This window comes from Euprymna scolopes, chromosome 23 (genome assembly GCF_053919585.1).
Source record: "Euprymna scolopes isolate OS-2025 chromosome 23, ASM5391958v1, whole genome shotgun sequence".
NCBI classification, from domain to species: Eukaryota; Metazoa; Mollusca; class Cephalopoda; order Sepiida; family Sepiolidae; genus Euprymna; species Euprymna scolopes.
The window spans coordinates 56,343,171-56,367,951 of record NC_136504.1 but is presented as its reverse complement, the minus strand read 5'-3'; the positions used below and the strand labels follow the sequence as shown (position 1 = coordinate 56,367,951).

General features: G+C 35.9%; 1 protein-coding gene across 1 annotated transcript in view; it reads right to left on the bottom strand.

Annotated features, from left to right (window-relative positions):
- The window catches only part of LOC145245616 (uncharacterized), a 125,553-nt gene that overhangs the window by 14,745 nt on the left and 86,027 nt on the right, over window positions 1–24,781 (bottom strand). The window contains exons 13-15 of the mRNA XM_080107184.1: window positions 24,464–24,514; window positions 5,590–5,646; window positions 3,655–3,690 (exon numbers count right to left, since the gene is read on the bottom strand). Coding sequence (XP_079963310.1) covers window positions 3,655–3,690; window positions 5,590–5,646; window positions 24,464–24,514 — 144 coding nt within the window. The remainder of the gene's footprint in view (window positions 1–3,654; window positions 3,691–5,589; window positions 5,647–24,463; window positions 24,515–24,781) is intronic.

The following is a 24,781-nucleotide window of genomic DNA, read 5'->3' as shown; positions in this document are numbered from 1 at the left end:
ATATATATATATAATTTAGGAATCTAAATTTTGTGATTTGAAACGGTTAACTTTCAAATGTAGAATTTTTATCATGTGTAAAACAAGGAGTACAGTTTAATAAATATATTTCCTTAACCCACGAGTTTTCAATGTTTATTCATCTCCTCAGATTCCCACAGATTTATCGAACTCCAAATTTTCGATTAAATATCATCATTAAATTACTATTATAACAACTTATTACTAAATTAAATCATTAAATATCATTAAATTATTATTATCATTAAATTGCTATTATTACTACTTATATATGTTGGAAGTTTACTTTAGGCATATAAATTTCAAGTTTACTAGCATACAATCGGGAAAGCATAAAGCGCTAAAACTTTTATTTTCCCTGTCTTTATTTTTCCTGTCGCCGTCTAGGGACCTTGACCTAGATTTGAATCCTGTCTTGTCCTGTCTGGACATTTCTGTATTCCAACTTTAAGTTCGTTGCTACCTCTCTCTTTTTTCTTTTGTCTTCTTTTCTTTAAATTTACACCTCCACTGCCATCTGTTCCCTGTTTGAATTATTAGAAAAAAGGATTTTAAATTTGATACCTTTTAGTCTTAGTAAGTTTAAATCATTTTCACGTGTGCTGATTTATAAATATAATTTTAATCACTAAAGCTGCATCTGATTTTTTTATTTTGCTTTGCTTTGATAAGCAATTCTTTTATTTTTTTTATTTTGTTTTGTCTGTTTTCTGATGTCTAGGTTTTATTTACAAATTGATTCAACACTTGGATTGGATTATGAAACTTATATATTAAAATATATATATATATAAATATCTTAACCGGGTTAATATAATCCAATATTTACCGGATATCTCATCCAACCAAGGGAGAAATTAAGGAATTATGTCTACATCGGATTGTTACCTTGTGCCTTGGAAGAATTATAATATGCGTTGGATCTTCTTACTTCCCTGCCACCATAAACTTTCGCTTCGGAATTTACCATACATTTGGGATCAATATCCTTTTTTTATTCTGCGTCAATATCTAATTTCCCTTTTTCTATGTAGCTAAAATGATTTCAAAACTTTAAAAACTCTTAATATTCTATGTTTATTACCTTTAGCAAATAAGGTGCAAACCATTTATAATATATGCTAATATTTTTCCTCTGAGGAGATGAATAAACATCGAAAACTCATGGGTTAAGGAAATCTGTTTATTAAACTGTTTTGCATACAATAAAAATTCTATATTTGAAATTTAATCGTTTAAAATCATAAAATTTAAATTCCTAAATTATGATTTATTTGCTCTATTTGGTATATTGAGCAATTTTATTTAGCAGTTTTTTATGGTTACATAATTTTATAAACCATTTGAATAACATCGGGCGCATTGTCATTATTAATTGTTGGGGGTTTGCTTTTTTTTTCTCAATAGTTTAACCATATAAAAAAAAGAAAAATTTAAGAAACAAACAAAAACAATTCCAAAATAACTTCTCCTTAGTTCTAATTGCATGTTTAAAAACATATATTCGACAAAAGGGAGTAAATAAGGGATGAGGGTAGAAAAAAACTCTATCGAGATGTCTTTCGGCCGATATTTTTCAAAATGAACATCGGCGACGATGGGAAGAAACATCGTTTACAAATGTGGTCAAAAGACCATAAATTATCAGCGAGTGTAGACAAAAATTGTATGGGGGGGGGGAGGAGAAAAGGAAACGAATACCCATGAGTTCCAAATTATGAGTATGTTTTCTTGGTTTACACAGAAACGGTTACCGCAAATTAGTAGATACCGACTCGAGAATTTTTAAGCGAACTCTCGAGCGTGCTCTGTGTGAAATCAAGCGAATTCCGTCAGTGTATCCTCCAGCGCAGATCTGGTACTGCAATAAATATTCTCCGATGGCCGACTTATGAGCATGTAAACGTCCGGATGTTGGCCATTGTTTGTGCCTACGTATCGAAGTGGGAACATGGAAAATTCTAACCACCGAACGCTGAATTGTATGCTCCACATAGTCAGCCTCGCACTGACCGTTAAAACGATAAACCACTATATTGTATTGTCTTACACTTTTTTCGTTGAATAGTAGATTTCCACCAAACAACTCATCAGATACGTGTTCATTAAAACAACCAGTTGGAGACGGTTGTTTTCTTTTGTTTTGCCCTTGGAAAAAAATTTGGTTACAAGAGGAAAACACATCTAAATACATTAGATATATAATAATTTTTTTTATGTTTCTTTCCCTGGCAGCCCATTTGAAAATACACATCGGTTTCGGAACATGATAAAAAAACAGTTTCTCCTGATATCCAACAAAAGTATTGGCCAATATGGGACCCAAAGGACATCCCATTGCTATTCCATGAACTTGACGATACATGTTCCCGTCAAAACTGAATTCACCTGACTTAGTAGAACTCAAGAAATATATGCTCAGGAAATGAGGGTTTAGTTAAGGACTACAATAAAGACTATCGACACAAATCCCGATAGTTTCATCTAAAGGCACATTGGTGAACAAACTAGATATGTCATAGGAACAGAAATATCCAGCATTCGATGAAGCCTTAACATCACGAAAAACGTCTCGATAGATGGTCGCCGCCACACATGCTTAAGGCCATCAGAACCAAACAAATTAAATTTCGTCTCATCAGACCATAGAACATGGTTCCAGTAATCTATGGGCTCAGTTGACATGTCTTCAGCTCACTATTTGCGGGCTTTCTTGTGTATTGCCTTCAGAAGAGGCTTCCTCCTGGGATGAGAATGCACACCAATTTGAAGAGTACAAAGATGAGTGTGTCATGCTTACAGTCAAGTATGGTGGTGGGTATGTCGTGGTTTGGGGCTGCATGAGTGCTGCATGTATTTGAGAGTTACATTTCCTTTAGGGAAATATGAACTTTAACATGTACTGTCAAATACTGAAACAGAGCAGTGTTTCAGCATGACAATGACACAAAACCACTGCCTTACCGAAGAGGCTGCGTATAAAGGTGATAGACTGGCCAAGCCGAACCCAATAGAATATCTTTGGAGCATCCTCAAGCAGAAGGTGTAGGTGCGCAAAGTCTCAAATATCCACCATTTCCACGACGTCGTAATTGAAGAGTGGAAGAGCATTCCAGTGGCTATATGTGAAGCTCTGATAAACTCCATGCCTGAGAGTAAAGGCAGTTTTGGATCATGATGGTGGCCACACAAAATATTGAGAGTTGACATGTTGTTTGTTAATATCGGCAACTTTTCGTAAGGGGTGTACTCACTTTTGTTGCCAGAGATTTAGCTTTTTGAGTTATTTTGAGGGGAAAATAAATTAACTCTGTTATATATGCTGCAGACAGACTACTTTTCATTGTGTCGAAAAAATCTTTTTTCAGTGTTATCCCATGAAGAGATATACTTAAATATTTGAAGAAATGTGAGGGGTGTACTTTTGTGATAGATTGTACACAAACACACACACATACACGCATATATATATGTATATATATGTATATATATATATATATATATATATATATATATATATATATATATATTATGAGGAATAAACATTCACAATTCACAAATATATGATAGCTTGTTTGTTTGGTAAGATACGCATAATTGTATTACGTAAATTGTTTCATAGACTTACCTTACCAATTGAGATGCAGCATCCATTTACGCATGCAAGACCTAAGAAAAAACATGGTTGAATTAATTGATTAGAACTGCATTAAAGCAAAAGAGAATACACAGATAAATGCATCAGAATTAATTATTTAATTTGTTGAAAAGTTGCCTCGAATTTTTATATATTTATATATTTCAAAAAAACTATATGACAAAATTATTGTCCAAGATTTATTGTCTATCACAATGAAACAAACGATCGTACAATTTATTGATCGTGTTTGTTTTTCCTTATGAAACTGATTTTTAATTTTAAATTTTAAATTTAAATTATCAATCATCTTACTCAAATATATATATATATATATATATATATATATATATATATATATATATATATATATATATATATAAAACACGTGCTCCGTGTGTGACTATGAGTTATAAGCCGGGCAGCTGTGAGAAAAATGGCTGTGTTAGAGATCTAAAGTCCAAATAGCTGTTTTTTTATCGCCATCGTAACGCATCATTATTCAGTCTAGTGCTTATCAGTAATTAAAACTGTTGTCTATAGGAAACTTCCAAGCGTTTTAGACATTGGTTGTCTCCTCAGGATGTTGACCCTCACACGGCAAGACCACCTATACATCCACGCAAGATTATTCTCCGTGTCTGATGAACAGGTCGTCAAATGTTTTATTATGAACTCCTATCAATGGGCAGCACTGGTGAATCGCAAAGGTGTAGTTTTCCTTTATAATAACGCTAGACCGTATGTCGTGCGAGTGGTCAAAGATACCATATAAAAACTTGAGTAGAAGTCTTTGTGTTATTCACTTTATTCAGCTGACCTTGTACCATTCGATTACCACCTTTTTTTTTTTTTTTAAACTTCCTGGATAGTTATCTTCGTAAAAAGTCCTTCACCAATGAGACAGACTTGCACCGATCCCTCACAGACTTCTTGGTGTTCGAAACCCTCGAGTTTTACCGCAATGGGATTGAACACTTGGAGATTAGTTGACAGAAAATGCTAGATGCTGATGGTGATTACTCCGAAGGCTAAATATAAGTTACACATAATGTGAAGTTTTTTCTTTTTTCCTTACAAAAACGGACATAATTTTTTTTTTGATGGCCTTGTAAGTACTAAACTTTTGATTAAATTACGTTAAAAATACATAATAGAATCCTTGAAATATTTTAATAGCTCGTTCATGTCGAGGTACGAGTGGAACATTCAGCAACAAACATTTTCAGAATTATTTCAAGGACAAAGTAAAATCATTTAGCCAATTGAGCATCTAAAATGGCCTTTTCTTTTTCAAAATGGTCGGACCATAAAAAGTTAAGACAAACATTTCTTTTTCAACATGGAACTTTTTTTTTACATGGAGGTCACCATTTATCAAGGCCCGGAAGCCACTCGGGGATAAGGATTATTGCGTGTACTGTAATCAATGGGATAGTATCGTAGTAATCGTTAGTTTTGGAGAGTTGATAAACTGTCTATAAACTGAGGAGGCGGTTTGTCAGGAATTTGATTATGTTGGACTTGAAGACATCCAAGTTGTAGTCAGGTGGGAAACAGGCAATCGGAAGAGAGTTCCACAGTCATGCACTTCTAAGAAAGAAGGTCTAGTCATGGAATCGACGCTTGGATTAAGGCACAGATAAAGAGAGAGGGAAATTAATGACAGTGGTTTCAGATAGATGAGTGTTTTTCGTGATAGATTGGCAAGGGGGACCAAAGATTTGAGCTCAGACGAGCACTTGCCATGGAAATAACGATAAAAAAAGACAGTCTCGATGCGAATAAGGTTTAATAATGTAGCTATTAAAATGTATGCATTTCAATATTACATTCAATAGTGACAATTAAACTTCGGCATGGTTTCTGAAATTTACAGTTGCCTGGAGTTATTCGCTTGAAGAAGAGTGATAAACAGATAGTAAACATACCAGGAGGACATGTTTTCTTGGGTCCACAACTGAGTCTCCATTCGCACAAGCCACATGCTGAAAAATTGAGTTGATAATTCTTTGGAGAATTACAGGTGACATTTACATGTATCATGACAGTCAAATGAAAGTCTATGTTATTAGGTTGTCTAAAAAGTAAATACTTGCAACAATTGAAACTTCACTCGTCACGGAATAACAAAAAAAAATCCTCAAAATAAAGACGACCATTTTCAAAGACTCTCTGCCATCGATTTGCAAGCTTTCGGATCTGCACAAAGAACCATTTGAATGGATGAAACTTATTTGAATGTTCTAATTATTAAGATATAGAGTTCTATAATAACAGAATTATCTGATTCATACTATATGATGATGATATTGTACCCAATATATAGTAATTATGTGAAAAGTAAAAAAACAACAACAAATAAAATCGAAATCAAGACATATAGCTCTACAGCATGTTTTGTTACAATCTGATCTAAGTCTACACTCATATAAAAAATAAATACCTCATGCATATATATATGTATGTATGTATATATATATGTATATATGCGTATATATATGCATTATATATATATATATATATATATATATATATATATATATATATATATATATATATATTGCAATCATAACAGGAAGGTCAATTTTGATGTTCATGATTAAAAGTGAGAAATGAGAGAGAAAACAACACAAATTTAATGGGGAAAGCCAGCTGACCGCTTTCGTCCTCACTTTTCATAAGCTGGATCAAGGGATTTACTTTTTTTTCTTTTTGTTTTCCTTTTTAAATGTTATTAATAGAGTCGAGTGAAATGGGAGACGATACGGTTAAAATAAATACGTTTCGATATTTGAGATATATAGTGTATCCCTTTTCATTTTTTTTCTAATGCAATATATCGCTATATATTTTTTAATGTATCGCCTCCCATTTTATTTTAAACGTATTGTCTCCCATTTCATTTAGTTTTATTAATAAAATTAAAAAAAGGAAAAAAGGGGGGAGTAAATCCTTCGATCCAGCTTATGAAAAGTGAGGCCGAAACCAGTCAGCTGACCTCCTCCATTAAATTGATGTTTTTTTTTTGGGGGGGGTTCTCTCATTTCCCACTTTTAATTATGAACATCAAAACGGTTCTTCCTGTCATGATTGTAATAATTAAATTTTGTACCCCGCATAAAATTATGATATATATATATATATATATATATATATATATATATATATATATATATATATATATATATATATATATATATATATATATATATATATTTGAATGCACACAAGACACTATCCTCGAGGGTCTAAGGGCTTTCTGCGCAGGGTTGTGTCAGGATAACCTGGTACGATGATACTACCATTTCGTCTGATAAACTTACACAGTCTGACGTTCGAAAAACCATGATTTTTACTGCTGAAACTCGTCAGGAAGAAACACAAGTTCGTGTTATTTGGATTCTGCGGTCTAATGTTCTCGTCTTGAGTGTTATTTACACAACGTTTCGATCAATGTCTCCTCTGGCTGTTTACAGGTGTGTCTTGTCGAACTCGGGAATCTTTCGGTCGAAACGTTGTATAAATAACAGTCAAGATAAGAAAAGTAGTCCGAAGAATCTCAAACAATATAAGTAATCAGTCCTCATATATATATGTATACATACATATATATATATATATATATATATATATATATATATATATATATATATATATATATAATAAATCTTCTTCGAATTACGGGATTTCCTTGAATTTTACTTGTACAAATGGAAATTCTTTTAACTTTATTGAAGTTATACATTTGGATTTTACCGTCACTGGATTTTTTATCTTCCACCAGACTATCCATTCATGTGTAATCACCTTTTTCTTCACCATATTCCCTCTGCTTCACTTTTTTTGTTTTCAAGTAAGATCTTTGACTTACTTGTTGTTTCATCAAATACTTCTGCATGCAAAATCCGATCCCGCATTTTGCCAATTCCTACCCTCTGATGAGAAGGAAAGTATTTCTTCGAAACTCCGCGGAGTAAGGACTATCCATTTATCTAGTGTTTCCTTTTCAGATTAAATATGTTTTTAACTCATTTCCAAATGTTTTTTAACATATTTTATTAACTGTTTGCTCATATATATATATACATATATCATATATATATATATATATATATATATATATATATATTAAATTGTAATTCAATGAATTTCAAAAAACTCTCATTGAAATGAAATGAAGTGGTTGAGTTTCATATCAAAGAATGTTTATTATTCTAAGCAAGACAAAGAATGTTTTAGAAAATTAATCTCCTTAACCTATAGGGTTTCGATGTCTACCATCTCATCAGAGGAGAGAAAATATTAGCAAATAATTATAAAGGTATGTCTCACTGACTTTAGCAAATAGGGTGCATACCTTTATAACTATTTGCTAATATTTTCTCTCCTCTGATGAGATGGTAGACATCGAAACCCTATAGGTTAAGGAGATTAATTTTCTAAAACATTCTTTGTTTTGCTTAGAATAATAAAAATTCTTTGATATGAAACTCAACCAATTCATTTCATTTCAATGAGAGTTTTTTGAAATTCATTGAATTACAATTTAATTTATTTGCTCTATCTTGCATATCGAGCAATTCTTGTTTAGATGGGATAACTTATAGAATATTACTGCCAGTAATATTTTGTAAACCTACAATCTCACGTTTACATAACCACTGATTGTTTAATAAAAAAACTATTCCGAAGTATATATATATATATATATATATATATATATATATATATATATATATATATATATATATATATATATAAACAGAACAAAAACACAAATGCTTCACAAATTCCATCTTGACGAAACAGCCAAACGATTTAGATGCTAAAACATTGAAGATGAAGTAACCTAATAAGCTTTATTTCTAATTGTTTTCTATTTTTATTATTAAAAAGAAGTATAGAAGAAAGTAGACAAGGTTAACATTAAAGATATTTAAAATGAATTATTTTCATATCACCAACATCATTTCCGCTTTCATTTGGACAAACCCGGTAGAAAACTGAAAGAAAAAAAAGAAAAGAAAAATGTATTATTTTCCAAAGAGAAATATGTGATGAGATATATCAATTGACGAATGAATTTTTATGGACACAGATGAAGGGGTCAGTGTATCTTCACGTTCAAGCTGTTATCTATATACATTTCTCGTCCGTGGGTTCACGCATAAATAAGCCAAATTACGCCCAAAGATGGAGTACTGCTCTAACCTCTAGGGAGGAGCTTCTCAGACAACCCGTTTTTTTCGGGACAAGGTTCCAAACTGGCTTCGAAATCTAGCAGACGATGTCCTTTTCTCTTTTTTTTTAACTCGCGTTCACACCTAACAAAGCATATCGGCAATTGGACGTAAGGGGCTCCTATTCGGGACCATGCTTAGAAACGATTAGCAAGATGTTGGTTTACATTCTGCATATTAGTACAGTCAAGGAAGCAGGTAGCAGGAAGGGAATTCCAAAGTCTATCTGTTCGAGGGAAGAAACTATTAGAGTAGAAAGCTTTCTGGTATGTAGGGAACTCAACAGTGAAGGGGTAAGATTTTATTGCTAAGCGGATTTGTCGGGAATATATATGTCGAGGGGGCACAAGTGAAACGAGTTTATCAGAGCATTGTAAAACAAGCACAGATATACAACATTGCGGCGATGGGACAGGGTTGGGGCTTAGTTTACAAAGTGGGACCTATTAGATTGCAAACTCTTTTTCCGACCCTAGTGATAGATGCACTAGCCCAGGTGTGGCAACAATACTCCATGCATGGGCGAATGGTGGCCTTGTAGAAGAGAAGCTGCAAGTCTGTTTCTTCTTTATCGTTATTTTCACGGCAAATACTCGACTGAGCTTCAATCTATGCCCACCTGCAAAACAAATACTGGTCTAGCTACAATAGCTGTCAACAATTTTCTCTACTATATGCGTCTTAAACTAAACGCAAATTCCACGAAAAAAGTTTCCTTCCTAGATCTGCTATTAAATTATATACGGCGGAGCGTCTTTCCATCTAATTAGAACATGATCGTTTCCAAGTCTAATGTAAATACATTCTTGTTGAGCCGCCCTCTTAAATAATCAAATACTCCCCCACTTCCACCAATACCGACCTTTTCAATGTTTTCTCATCGATCACCTGACACCTATTAACCCTTATCCTCGAGTGGCCTTCCGACCTTAATAAGCGGTAACTCACTTGTAAAAATAAAAGAAAAGACAACAGTATTTTCACTTTTAAAATCTTCTATTTAGCACGATTATTGATGGAACCTATGCCTGGCGTGGAAATAAGCGTGAGATGCATCTATAGACTATATATTAGTTTAGTATCAACTCTTAAAGGGTAGGCATTTACTTCAATAAGTGTCAGATGATAATTTATGAACATCTAGATTGTATTGTTATCGGACCTCTATATAGCGGAAATTCTAAACCGGGACTAAAATCTAATTTCGAATCTCCTCAATGTCACGTGATTAAAAATAGCTAATCATATCTGTCCCCTTCATATCGAGTTATAGTAGAACATGTCGATCATATTTTGTCGATCTTGCTTGCACGGTTAGCTTGAATTTTATTCCTAGCATGTTTTTGAAAATCAGGGGCTAGCGAGACTTTTAAACCGGAACTGAAATCTAACTTCGAATTCCTTCAATGGCACGTGATTAATACTAACAAATCAGATTTGGTTCCTTTGTATTTTGTGATAGTTGAATCTGCGAATCATACTTTGATGATCTTACCTACACAACTATCTTGCAATTAATTTTTTCTATTCGTATTATTTGAATTCTTCGGACTACTATTCTCATCTTAGGTATTATTGGTACAACGTTTCGGTCGATGTAACTTCCGATTTTCTTCAAATGTATCTTGTCGAACTCGAGAATCTGCACGGGAATCTAAATGAGACCCTTTATTTAATGCAATATGTTTTACGTCCCGTTACCCATGAGTCTGTAGAAATCCTATGTAATTCGCAATTATATTTTGGGCGTCGCTCGCAGTATAATACCAAATTATAATTACTTAGGACTTCTATCCAGTCATGGCTGGCGAAGTGCCAGCGTGTTACTAAATAAAGGGTTCCGTTCGAAAATCCGTGCAGATCCCCGTGTTCAATAGAAAGATTCCTGAGTTAAATAGAAAGATCCCCGTGTTCAATAGAAAGATTCCTGAGTTCAATACAAAGACCCCCGAGTTCAATAGAAAGATTCCTGAGTTCAATAGAAAGATTCCTGAGTTAAATAGACAGATCTCCGTGTTCAATAGAAAGATTCCCGAGTTCAATAGAAAGATCCCCATGTTCAATAGAAAGATTCCTGGGCTCAATAGAAAGATCCCCGTGTTCAATAGAAAGATTCCTGAGTTCAATAGAAAGATCCCCGTGTTCAATAGAAAGATACCCGTGTTCAATAGAAAGATCCCCGTGTTCAATAGACAGATTCCTGAGTTCAATAGAAAGATCCCCGTGTTCAATAGAAAGATTCCTGAGTTCAATAGAAAGATCCCCGGGTTCAATAGACAGATTCCTGAGTTCAATAGAAAGATTCCCGTGTTCAATAGAAAGAGTCCTGAGTTCAATAGAAAGATCCCCGTGTTCAATAGAAAGATTCCTGAGTTCAATAGAAAGATTCCCGTGTTCAATAGAAAGATCCCCGTGTTCAATAGAAAGATTCCTGAGTTCAATAGAAAGATCCCCGTGTTCAACAGAAAGATTCCTGAGTTCAATAGAAAGATCCCCGTGTTCAATAGAAAGATTCCTGAGTTCAATAGAAAAATTCCCGTGTTCAATAGAAAGATTCCTGAGTTCAATAGAAAGATCCCCGTGTTCAATAGAAAGATTCCTGAGTTACATAGAAAGATCCCCGTGTTCAATAGACAGATTCCTGAGTTCAATAGACAGATCCCCGTGTTCAATAGAAAGATTCCTGAGTTCAATAGAAAGATCCCCGTGTTCAATAGAAAGATACCTGAGTACAATAGAAAGATCCCCGTGTTCAATAGAAAGATTCCTGAGTTCAATAGAAAGATTCCCGTGTTCAATAGAAAGATTCCTGAGTTCAATAGAAAGATCCCCGTGTTCAATAGAAAGATCCCCGTGTTCAAAAGAAAGATTCCTGAGTTCAATAGAAAGATTACCGTGTTCAATAGAAAGATCCCCGTGTTCAATAGAAAGATTCCTGAGTTCAATAGAAAGATTCCTGTGTTCAATAGAAAGATTCCTGAGTTCAATAGAAAGATCCCCGTGTTCAATAGAAAGATCCCCGTGTTAAATAGAAAGATTCCCGTGTTCAATAGAAAGATCCCCGTGTTCAATAGAAAGATTCCTGAGTTCAATAGAAAGATTCCCGTGTTCAATAGAAAGATTCCTGAGTTCAATAGAAATATCCCCGTGTTCAATAGAAAGATCCCCGTGTTCAAAAGAAAGATTCCTGAGTTCAATAGAAAGATCCCCGTGTTCAATAGAAAGATCCCCGTGTTCAATAGAAAGATCCCCGTGTTCAATAGACAGATTCCTGAGTTCAATAGAAAGATCCCCGTGTTCAATAGAAAGATTCCTGAGTTCAATAGAAAGATTCCCGTGTTCAGTAGAAAGATTCCTGAGTTCAATAGAAAGATCTCCGTGTTCAATAGAAAGATCCCCGTGTTCAATGGAAAGATTCCTGAGTTAAATAGAAAGATCCCCGTGTTCAATAGAAAGATCCCCGTGTTCAATAGAAAGATCCCCGTGTTCAATAGAAAGATTCCTGGGTTCAATAGAAAGATTCCCGAGTTCAATAGAAAGATCCCCGTGTTCAATAGAAAGATCCCCGTGTTCAATAGAAAGATCCCCGTGTTCAATAGAAAGATTCCTGGGTTCAATAGAAAGATCCCCGTGTTCAATAGAAAGATCCCCGTGTTCAATAGAAAGATCCCCGTGTTCAATAGAAAGATTCCTGGGCTCAATAGAAAGATCCCCGTGTTCAATAGAAAGATTCCTGAGTTCAATAGAAAGATCCCCGTGTTCAATAGAAAGATACCCGTGTTCAATAGAAAGATCCCCGTGTTCAATAGACAGATTCCTGAGTTCAATAGAAAGATCCCCGTGTTCAATAGAAAGATTCCTGAGTTCAATAGAAAGATCCCCGGGTTCAATAGACAGATTCCTGAGTTCAATAGAAAGATTCCCGTGTTCAATAGAAAGAGTCCTGAGTTCAATAGAAAGATCCCCGTGTTCAATAGAAAGATTCCTGAGTTCAATAGAAAGATTCCCGTGTTCAATAGAAAGATCCCCGTGTTCAATAGAAAGATTCCTGAGTTCAATAGAAAGATCCCCGTGTTCAACAGAAAGATTCCTGCGTTCAATAGAAAGATCCCCGTGTTCAATAGAAAGATTCCTGAGTTCAATAGAAAGATCCCCGTGTTCAATAGAAAGATTCCTGAGTTCAATAGAAAAATTCCCGTGTTCAATAGAAAGATTCCTGAGTTCAATAGAAAGATCCCCGTGTTCAATAGAAAGATTCCTGAGTTACATAGAAAGATCCCCGTGTTCAATAGACAGATTCCTGAGTTCAATAGACAGATCCCCGTGTTCAATAGAAAGATTCCTGAGTTCAATAGAAAGATCCCCGTGTTCAATAGAAAGATACCTGAGTACAATAGAAAGATCCCCGTGTTCAATAGAAAGATTCCTGAGTTCAATAGAAAGATTCCCGTGTTCAATAGAAAGATTCCTGAGTTCAATAGAAAGATCCCCGTGTTCAATAGAAAGATCTTCGTGTTCAAAAGAAAGATTCCTGAGTTCAATAGAAAGATTACCGTGTTCAATAGAAAGATCCCCGTGTTCAATAGAAAGATTCCTGAGTTCAATAGAAAGATTCCTGTGTTCAATAGAAAGATTCCTGAGTTCAATAGAAAGATCCCCGTGTTCAATAGAAAGATCCCCGTGTTAAATAGAAAGATTCCCGTGTTCAATAGAAAGATCCCCGTGTTCAATAGAAAGATTCCTGAGTTCAATAGAAAGATTCCCGTGTTCAATAGAAAGATTCCTGAGTTCAATAGAAATATCCCCGTGTTCAATAGAAAGATCCCCGTGTTCAAAAGAAAGATTCCTGAGTTCAATAGAAAGATCCCCGTGTTCAATAGAAAGATCCCCGTGTTCAATAGAAAGATCCCCGTGTTCAATAGACAGATTCCTGAGTTCAATAGAAAGATCCCCGTGTTCAATAGAAAGATTCCTGAGTTCAATAGAAAGATTCCCGTGTTCAATAGAAAGATTCCTGAGTTCAATAGAAAGATCTCCGTGTTCAATAGAAAGATCCCCGTGTTCAATGGAAAGATTCCTGAGTTAAATAGAAAGATCCCCGTGTTCAATAGAAAGATCCCCGTGTTCAATAGAAAGATCCCCGTGTTCAATAGAAAGATTCCTGGGTTCAATAGAAAGATTCCCGAGTTCAATAGAAAGATCCCCGTGTTCAATAGAAAGATCCCCGTGTTCAATAGAAAGATCCCCGTGTTCAATAGAAAGATTCCTGGGTTCAATAGAAAGATCCCCGTGTTCAATAGAAAGATCCCCGTGTTCAATAGAAAGATCCCCGTGTTCAATAGAAAGATCCTCGTGTTCAATAGAAAGATTGCTGGGTTCAATAGAAAGATTCCTGGGTTCAATAGAAAGATCCCCGTGTTCAATAGAAAGATCCCCGTGTTCAATAGAAAGATCCCCGTGTTCAATAGAAAGATTCCTGGGTTCAATAGAAAGATTCCTGCGTTCAATAGAAAGATCCCCGTGTTCAATAGAAAGATCCCCGTGTTCAATAGAAAGATCCCCGTGTTCAATAGAAAGATTCCTGGGTTCAATAGAAAGATTCCTGGGTTCAATAGAAAGATCCCCGTGTTCAATAGAAAGATCCCCGTGTTCAATAGAAAGATTCCTGGGTTCAATAGAAAGATTCCTGGGTTCAATAGAAAGATCTCCGTGTTCAATAGAAAGATTCCTGGGTTCAATAGAAAGATTCCTGGGTTCAATAGAAAGATCCCCGTGTTCAATAGAAAGATCTCCGTGTTCAATAGAAAGATTCCTGGGTTCAATAGAAAGATCCCCGTGTTCAATAGAAAGATCTCCGTGTTCAATAGAAAGATTCCTGGGTTCAATAGAAAGATTCCTGGGTTCAATAGAAAGATCCCCGTGTTCAATAGAAAGATTCCCGTGTTCAATAGAAAGATCCCCGTGTTCAATAGAAAGATTCCTGGGTTCAATAGAAAGATTCCTGGGTTCAATAGAAAGATCCCCGTCTCCAATAGAAAGATCCCCGTGTTCAATAGAAAGATTCCTGAGTTCAATAGAAAGATCCCCGTGTTCAATAGAAAGATTCCTGGGTTCAATAGAAAGATCCCCGTGTTCAATAGAAAGATCCCCGTGTTCAATAGAAAGATCCCCGTGTTCAATAGAAAGATCCCCGTGTTCAATAGAAAGATTCCTGGGTTCAATAGAAAGATCCCCGTGTTCAATAGAAAGATCCCCGTGTTCAATAGAAAGATCCCCGTGTTCAATAGAAAGATCCCCGTGTTCAATAGAAAGATTCCTGCGTTCAATAGAAAGATCCCCGTGTTCAATAGAAAGATCCCCGTGTTCAATAGAAAGATCCCCGTGTTCAATAGAAAGATTCCTGGGTTCAATAGAAAGATTCCTGGGTTCAATAGAAAGATCCCCGTGTTCAATAGAAAGATCCCCGTGTTCAATAGAAAGATTCCTGGGTTCAATAGAAAGATTCCTGGGTTCAATAGAAAGATCTCCGTGTTCAATAGAAAGATTCCTGGGTTCAATAGAAAGATTCCTGGGTTCAATAGAAAGATCCCCGTGTTCAATAGAAAGATCTCCGTGTTCAATAGAAAGATTCCTGGGTTCAATAGAAAGATCCCCGTGTTCAATAGAAAGATCTCCGTGTTCAATAGAAAGATTCCTGGGTTCAATAGAAAGATTCCTGGGTTCAATAGAAAGATCCCCGTGTTCAATAGAAAGATTCCCGTGTTCAATAGAAAGATCCCCGTGTTCAATAGAAAGATTCCTGGGTTCAATAGAAAGATTCCTGGGTTCAATAGAAAGATCCCCGTCTCCAATAGAAAGATCCCCGTGTTCAATAGAAAGATTCCTGAGTTCAATAGAAAGATCCCCGTGTTCAATAGAAAGATTCCTGGGTTCAATAGAAAGATCCCCGTGTTCAATAGAAAGATCCCCGTGTTCAATAGAAAGATCCCCGTGTTCAATAGAAAGATCCCCGTGTTCAATAGAAAGATTCCTGGGTTCAATAGAAAGATCCCCGTGTTCAATAGAAAGATCCCCGTGTTCAATAGAAAGATCCCCGTGTTCAATAGAAAGATTCCTGGGTTCAATAGAAAGATTCCTGGGTTCAATAGAAAGATCCCCGTGTTCAATAGACAGATTCCTGGGTTCAATAGAAAGATTCCTGCGTTCAATAGAAAGATCCCCGTGTTCAATAGAAAGATCCCCGTGTTCAATAGAAAGATCCCCGTGTTCAATAGAAAGATTCCTGGGTTCAATAGAAAGATCCCCGTGTTCAATAGAAAGATCCCCGTGTTCAATAGAAAGATCCCCGTGTTCAATAGAAAGATCCCCGTGTTCAATAGAAAGATTCCTGGGTTCAATAGAAAGATCCCCGTGTTCAATAGAAAGATCCCCGTGTTCAATAGAAAGATCCCCGTGTTCAATAGAAAGATTCCTGGGTTCAATAGAAAGATCCCCGTGTTCAATAGAAAGATCCCCGTGTTCAATAGAAAGATCCCCGTGTTCAATAGAAAGATCCCCGTGTTCAATAGAAAGATTCCTGGGTTCAATAGAAAGATCCCCGTGTTCAATAGAAAGATCCCCGTGTTCAATAGAAAGATCCCCGTGTTCAATAGAAAGATTCCTGGGTTCAATAGAAAGATTCCTGGGTTCAATAGAAAGATTCCTGAGTTCAATAGAAAGATCCCCGTGTTCAATAGAAAGATTCCTGAGTTCAATAGAAAGATCCCCGTGTTCAATAGAAAGATCCCCGTGTTCAATAGAAAGATCCCCGTGTTCAATAGAAAGATTCCTGAGTTAAATAGAAAGATCCCCGTGTTCAATAGAAAGATTCCTGAGTTAAATAGAAAGATCCCCGTGTTCAATAGAAAGATTCCTGAGTTCAATAGAAAGATCCCCGTGTTCAATAGAAAGATTCCTGAGTTAAAAAGAAAGATCCCCGTGTTCAATAGAAAGATCCCTGTGTTCAATAGAAAGATCCCCGTGTTCAATAGAAAGATTACTGAGTTCAATAGAAAGATCCCCGTGTTCAATAGAAAGATTCCTAAGTTCAATAGAAAGATCTCCGTGTTCAATAGAAAGATTCCTGAGTTAAATAGAAAGATTCCCGTGTTCAATAGAAAGATTCCTGTGTTCAAGAGAAAGATCCCCGTGTTCAATAGAAAGATTTCTGAGTTCAATAGAAAGATCCCCGTGTTCAATAGAAAGATTCCTGAGTTCAATAGAAAGATCCCCGTGTTCAATAGAAAGATTCCTGAGTTCAATAGAAAGATTACCGTGTTCAATAGAAAGATTCCTGAGTTCAATAGAAAGATCCCCGTGTTCAATAGAAAGATCCCCGTGTTCATTAGAAAGATCCCCGTGTTCAATAGAAAGATTCCCGTGTTCAATAGACAGATTCCTGAGTTCAATAGAAAGATCCCCGTGTTCAATAGAAAGATCCCTGTGTTCAATAGAAAGATTCCTGAGTAAAGTAGAAAGATTCCTGGGTTCAATAGAAAGATTCCCGAGTTCAATAGAAAGATCCCCATGTTCAATAGAAAGATTCCTGAGTTCAATAGAAAGATCGCCGTGTTCAATAGAAAGATCCCCGTGTTCAATAGAAAGATTTCTGAGTTAAATAGAAAGATTCCTGAGTTAAATAGAAAGATCCCCGTGTTCAATAGAAAGATCCCCGTGTTCAATAGAAAGATTCCTGAGTTAAATAGAAAGATCCCCGTGTTCAATAGAAAGATCCCCGTGTTCAATAGAAAGATCCCCGTGTTCAATAGAAAGATCCCCGTGTTCAATAGAAAGATTCCTGAGTTCAATAGAAAGATCCCCGTGTTCAATAGAAAGATCCCCGTGTTCAATAGAAAGATCCCCGTGTTCAATAGAAAGATTCCTGGGTTCAATAGAAAGATTCCTGGGTTCAATAGAAAGATCCCCGTGTTCAATAGAAAGATCCCCGTGTTCAATAGAAAGATCCCCGTGTTCAATAGAAAGATTCCTGGGTTCAATAGAAAGATTCCTGGGTTCAATAGAAAGATCCCCGTGTTCAATAGAAAGATCCCCGTGTTCAATAGAAAGATCCCCGTGTTCAATAGAAGGATTCCTGGGTTCAATAGAAAGATTCCTGGGTTCAATAGAAAGATCCCCGTGTTCAATAGAAAGATCCCCGTGTTCAATAGAAAGATTTCTGAGTTCAATAGAAAGATCCCCGTGTTCAATAGAAAGATCCCCGTGTTCAATAGAAATATTCCTGAGTTAAATAGAAAGATCCCCGTGTTCAATAGAAAGATTCCTGAGTTCAATAGAAAGATCCCCGTGTTCAATAGAAAGATCCCCGTGTTCAATAGAAAGATCCCCGTGTTCAATAGAAAGATTCCTGAGTTAAATAGAAAGATCCCCGTGTTCAATAGAAAGATTCCTGAGTTCAATAGAAAGATCCCCGTGTTCAATAGAAAGATCCCCGTGTTCAATAGAAAGATCCCCGTGTTCAATAGAAAGATTCCTGAGTTCAATAGAAAGATTCCTGAGTTAAATATAAAGATCTCCGTGTTCAATAGAAAGATTCCCGAGTTCAATAGAAAGATCCCCATGTTCAATAGAAAGATTCCTGAGTTCAATAGAAAGATCCCCGTGTTCAATAGAAAGATCCCCGTGTTCAATAGAAAGATTCCTGAGTTAAATAGAAAGATCCCCGTGTTCAATAGAAAGATACTCGTGTTCAATAGAAAGATCCCCGTGTTCAATAGACAGATTCGTGAGTTCAATAGAAAGATCCCCGTGTTCAATAGAAAGATTCCTGAGTTCAATAGAAAGATCCCCGTGTTCAATAGAAAGATCCCCGTGTTCAATAGAAAGATCCCCGTGTTCAATAGAAAGATCCCCGTGTTCAATAGAAATATTTCCGTGTTCAATAGAAAGATTCCCGAGTTCAATAGAAAGATCCCCGTGTTCAATAGAAAGATTCCTGAGTTCAATAGAAAGATCCCCGTGTTCAATAGAAATATTCCTGAGTTCAATAGAAAGATCCCCGTGTTCAATAGAAAGATTTCTGAGTTCAATAGAAAGATCCCCGTGTTCAATAGAAAGATCCCCGTGTTCAATAGAAAGATTTCTGAGTTCAATAGAAAGATCCCCGTGTTCAATAGAAAGATCCCCGTGTTCAATAGAAAGATCCCCGTGTTCAATAGAAATATTCCTGAGTTAAATAGAAAGATCCCCGTGTTCAATAGAAAGATTCCTGAGTTCAATAGAAAGATCCCCGTGTTCAATAGAAAGATCCCCGTGTTCAATAGAAAGATCCCCGTGTTCAATAGAAAGATTCCTGAGTTCAATAGAAAAATTCCTGAGTTAAATATAAAGATCTCCGTGTTCAATAGAAAGATCCCCGTGTTCAATAGAAAGATTCCTGGGTTCAATAGAAAGATCCCCATGTTCAATAGAAGGATTCCTGAGTTCAATAGAAAGATTCCTGAGTTAAATAGAAAGATCTCCGTGTTCAATAGAAAGATCCCCGTGTTCAATGGAAAGATTCCTGAGTTAAATAGAAAGATCCCCGTGTTCAATAGAAAGATCCCCGTGTTCAATAGAAAGATCCCCGTGTTCAATAGAAAGATTCCTGGGTTCAATAGAAAGATTCCCGAGTTCAATAGAAAGATCCCCGTGTTCAATAGAAAGATCCCCGTGTTCAATAGGAAGATTCCTGGGTTCAATAGAAAGATCCCCGTGTTCAATAGAAAGATCCCCGTGTTCAATAGAAAGATCCCCGTGTACAATAGAAAGATCCTCGTGTTCAATAGAAAGATCCCCGTGTTCAATAGAAAGATTCCTGGGTTCAATAGAAAGATTCCTGGGTTCAATAGAAAGATCCCCGTGTTCAATAGAAAGATCCCCGTGTTCAATAGAAAGATCTCCGTGTTCAATAGAAAGATTCCTGGGTTCAATAGAAAGATTCCTGGGTTCAATAGAAAGATCCCCGTGTTCAATAGAAAGATTCCCGTGTTCAATAGAAAGATCCCCGTGTTCAATAGAAAGATTCCTGGGTTCAATAGAAAGATTCCTGGGTTCAATAGAAAGATCCCCGTCTCCAATAGAAAGATCCCCGTGTTCAATAGAAAGATTCCTGAGTTCAATAGAAAGATCCCCGTGTTCAATAGAAAGATTCCTGGGTTCAATAGAAAGATCCCCGTGTTCAATAGAAAGATCCCCGTGTTCAATAGAAAGATCCCCGTGTTCAATAGAAAGATCCCTGTGTTCAATAGAAAGATTCCTGGGTTCAATAGAAAGATCCCCGTGTTCAATAGAAAGATCCCCGTGTTCAATAGAAAGATCCCCGTGTTCAATAGAAAGATTCCTGGGTTCAATAGAAAGATTCCTGGGTTCAATAGAAAGATCCCCGTGTTCAATAGAAAGATCCCCGTGTTCAATAGAAAGATCCCCGTGTTCAATAGAAAGATTCCTGGGTTCAATAGAAAGATTCCTGGGTTCAATAGAAAGATCCCCGTGTTCAATAGAAAGATCCCCGTGTTCAATAGAAAGATCCCCGTGTTCAATAGAAAGATTCCTGGGTTCAATAGAAAGATTCCTGGGTTCAATAGAAAGATCCCCGTGTTCAATAGAAAGATCCCCGTGTTCAATAGAAAGATCCCCGTGTTCAATAGAAAGATTCCTGGGTTCAATAGAAAGATTCCTGGGTTCAATAGAAAGATCCCCGTGTTCAATAGAAAGATCCCCGTGTTCAATAGAAAGATTCCTGAGTTCAATAGAAAGATCCCCGTGTTCAATAGAAAGATCCCCGTGTTCAATAGAAAGATCCCCGTGTTCAATAGACAGATTCCTGAGTTCAATAGAAAGATACCCGTGTCCAATTTAAAGATTCCTGAGTTCCACAAGAAACCAATATAGAAGGCCGAAGGTTACATTGACAGAAATATTGTGCAAATAACACTGAAGATTAGAACAGCACTCCTGTGAATCCAAAAAATACGAATAATCAACTTTCATATAAAAAAAATCAGAATCGTAATTCTTCTTATTTGGTAGATTATTTGGAGTGTAATGGTAACTATAAACACGCCAAAGATTTACAATGGCAATATTTCAATTTTCCCAGGTTATAGATTAGGAGCATCTAATAAATTACCAAATAACCTGTATTTTCTTGGTTTGGTTATCTAGATAGAAGACAGCACCGCTCACCACTAACTGCTGATTAACTCCTGAGTACATAATTAAACTGCAGTAGAAAATCCTGAGAATATTATAAAAATCGTAAGACTTGATAAAACTTGTGCAGGAGCCGCTCGGTTCGTCGCTATGATTGTTTATTTTGGATTACTTGTACATTTTTTGTGTTACTAACTTGAGAGGTTTAAGTAAATTCTAATGTCCATCACAACTACGTATTAAATTAAATAATTTTGACATAATAAATCAGTCGCTGTTTTATGTATTTTTTTTTATTTTGTTTTGGCCGGTCAACACTTATCAACGCAACGAGGCTACTCAAGGATAAGGATAAAGTGTTAGGTAGATGGTGAAGCAACAAAATAAGTTATGGTGGATCTTGGCTAGGGCTAGAGTATCTAAGATGGCGACTCCGTAGGAATTTATTCAAATTAGATTTTAAAACGACTATGGTATAGTTAGTCGGGAAGCAGACATACGGTATTGCGTTCCAAAGACGGACAGTTCTAGGAAAGAAACTGTGTTTATGGAATTTTCGTTTAGTTTTAGACGCATATAGAGAAATGGGGGAAGTATTTGGCGTTTGTTACAGTTAGGCGAATATTTGTTACGAACGTTTTATAGGAAGGGACCATAGATTGGAGCTCAGTCGAGTACCTAACATAAAAGTAACAACAGAGCAGAGATAAAAACAAAAGAAACCGAATCTTAGGACTTATTTGACTTTTGTACAGGAAGAGATTCATGTTTTCGCAGTAGAAGAAAATGATTGTCATTTTGTAATGATGAAAAATATTCTCATATATTTTTTCTGGACGAAAACAAAGGAAAAAAGTCTAGTGTTATTTTTAAATCAGACATTTTCGTTTTTCATTTTCACTATAATTTTATAGACTAATAAAAAGCGAAAAATATTTAAAACAAAAACTTTATGTTTTTAATGCAGCTCTTTCAATATTACGCAATTCACAACTAATTTCGTTTTATTTACTAATGGAATTTTTAATGTTTTTTTTAAAATAAATTAGCAAAAATCTAGCAACGTTGTTTATTTTATTGTTAGCATATGCTGTGATGTATAACAGCTTGGTGCAAAAGATTTTTGCCGATTGAAAAATTAATTTTGTAAAATTAAAAACTGAGTTTTTGAAAATCCTTGCCATAAAAATAACGACCTTTGCTCTCTATAACTCCATTCCATCTGTCAACGAGCTTATAAATGTCTTACTTGTAAAATGATGCGAAATATTAATCTAATTCGTTCATTCTCTGTCTCGTGATTTTCACCTAAAGCCATCTAAATGGTTTTGTAATCCTCAAAATGTTAAAATGTTTTTGACTACTAATGAGAGTATAGCCCCAATGCTATGGACGATCTTATTTATAACTATGGTTATGATAATCAACCAATGAGAAGCCTCTGACCTCATTATAAAAATATCGAATTTTGGATTCAAGTCAGTTCGTTGTCAACCTCCATCTCGAACGATTGAACCACTGCTGATCGTGACTGCATTGATCCTTCGTAGATCTAATGCCACCATCTTTTTTTCTAAAGAATTACTTAACACTTGAGATCGTGAATGCATTGATTCTTTGCAGATTTGATTTACTACCGCCATCTTTGTTCAACATTTGACACAAAATAAGCGATCCTCTGAGGGATCTATCGATGCCTCCGTTCAGTCTCGAAAGACACAGGATACCCCTTGTAGGGGCAGATGCATGTGTAATTGTGAGGCAAGGGTTGCGCAATCACAACCACACCTCTCCTGAATCGGCTCTGTCTGAGTCCAATGGCAAGAAAAAGTCCAGAACGACAGGAAACAATGCCGAGATAAGCGGAGAGCACATACAGCACCTGGAAGTTCTAAATAGTCACCCATTTAGTTCTGACCAGGTTACACGTTGCTTAACTTTGGTAATCCAGCGGGAACCGGTGTGTCAACGTGATTATGCCGAGGGATCTAGTTCAGGGGTATATGCAGAATGGAGCAAGACTACTCAACCAAATGCTCCTATTAGATCTTCGGTCAATAGTGCTGTGTGATGATGAGCATTATCATGATGGAAGATGACTCCCTTTCTGTTTACTAAAGAAAATCCAATATAGTTGAGAATATTGTAAAACAATATGAACGATACAATAATAATCTGAAAGAAAAAGATGAAATTAATAACAGTGATATGGTAACGTAATAACAATATGCATAGGTGAAATTACGATGGTTTAAAATATCACTTATACAAACTGGCAAAAACTTTTGCAACAACCTGACACATATCATGGTTTCATCTACGGTGAAAATGGGATAATTTCTGAGTATGTTATGAAACTTTTAAAAATTCTTTTCATCCCAAACAAGGCATATTGCCGCTTGAAATGTAAGGGGCTACTGTTTCAGATCGTGTCTCACAGGGGACTGTAGAGAGTTGAGAAGTGAGATGTCTCTTCGCATAGTATTTAATCTTTTGCAGTTTAGTACAACCACGAGAGCAGCTAACAGGGAAAATTCCAAAGCATTCCGAGAGAAGTAACTATTAGAGTAGAAGGTTTTTCAGCATCTAGAGACCTTATCAGGCAAGGGATAGATTTTTTCTGTTTGTCGGGTTAGTCGGGCGTATTTACGCCGAGGGGGAATAAGTGCAACGAGTTCTTCTTAAAGTACTTGCAAAACATACATAGGAATGCAACATTTCGGTAATAGGACAGAGCTTGGATCTTGGTGGTTAGTGCAAGACTTATTAGATTTGCCATTATTTTTGGACCCTGTCTAAGACTGAAATACAAGTAGTAGATGGCAACTATACTTCATGCCTGGGAGGAATATGTTTTTCTAAAGATATGTATGCTTCCTGGTATGAATAATTTTCTGGTAGGGTATAGGGTTCCTACTTTTTTGCATTCGATAGTAAGACCAGAGCTTAGAAAATTTAGGGAGCGTGATGTAACCTCTTAGCTGCCATTACTCTAATGTCCATCTTGATCAGAGTGTAGTACCTGTTAGGGTCCCATCTTTGGGATAACTAGAGTGAGTTATAGCTATGACATTAAACTACATCCATTATTATACGTATATCAGGAATGATTAATTAATTCCAACATTATTAATAACAATTTATAGTATAAAACCTTTTGTTGAAATGACTGAATTCAGCATCACATAATCATGTTGAAATGCTGTAGACCAAACAAGTAATTATTAAAGATTTAAACTCGAAATATTTGCAATATATGATCTCTCCTAACAAGTGATCTTGATCAACCAACCAATCTCTCTTGCCTCGCTTCTTACCTTCTATCACAAGACATATTGCTATAGAGCGGTCAAACGTTCGATACATACCTTACATAATATGGTAACTGAATTTTTACAGCGTCTTTTACAGCAATGCATTCCGTCTAATTGAAAGGAAAAATATTTAGCATGAGTCGATGACGTATCAAATTGTGTCTGTTCAGACAGGCGGAAAAATGTGTAAAAGAGGAAACCTGCTTTTGTAGATTTTTTCACATTTTTTTAAAATGAGATCAGGAGGAGAGAGACATGATTGGCTTAAAAAAATATATACATTATCTCAATTGCAAATTAATTCGGGTGTCTATTTATTAAGTTCTGTTTTTATTTGACTCTTGGATTTCAGACTTCTGCTTTCTCTATTTACAATA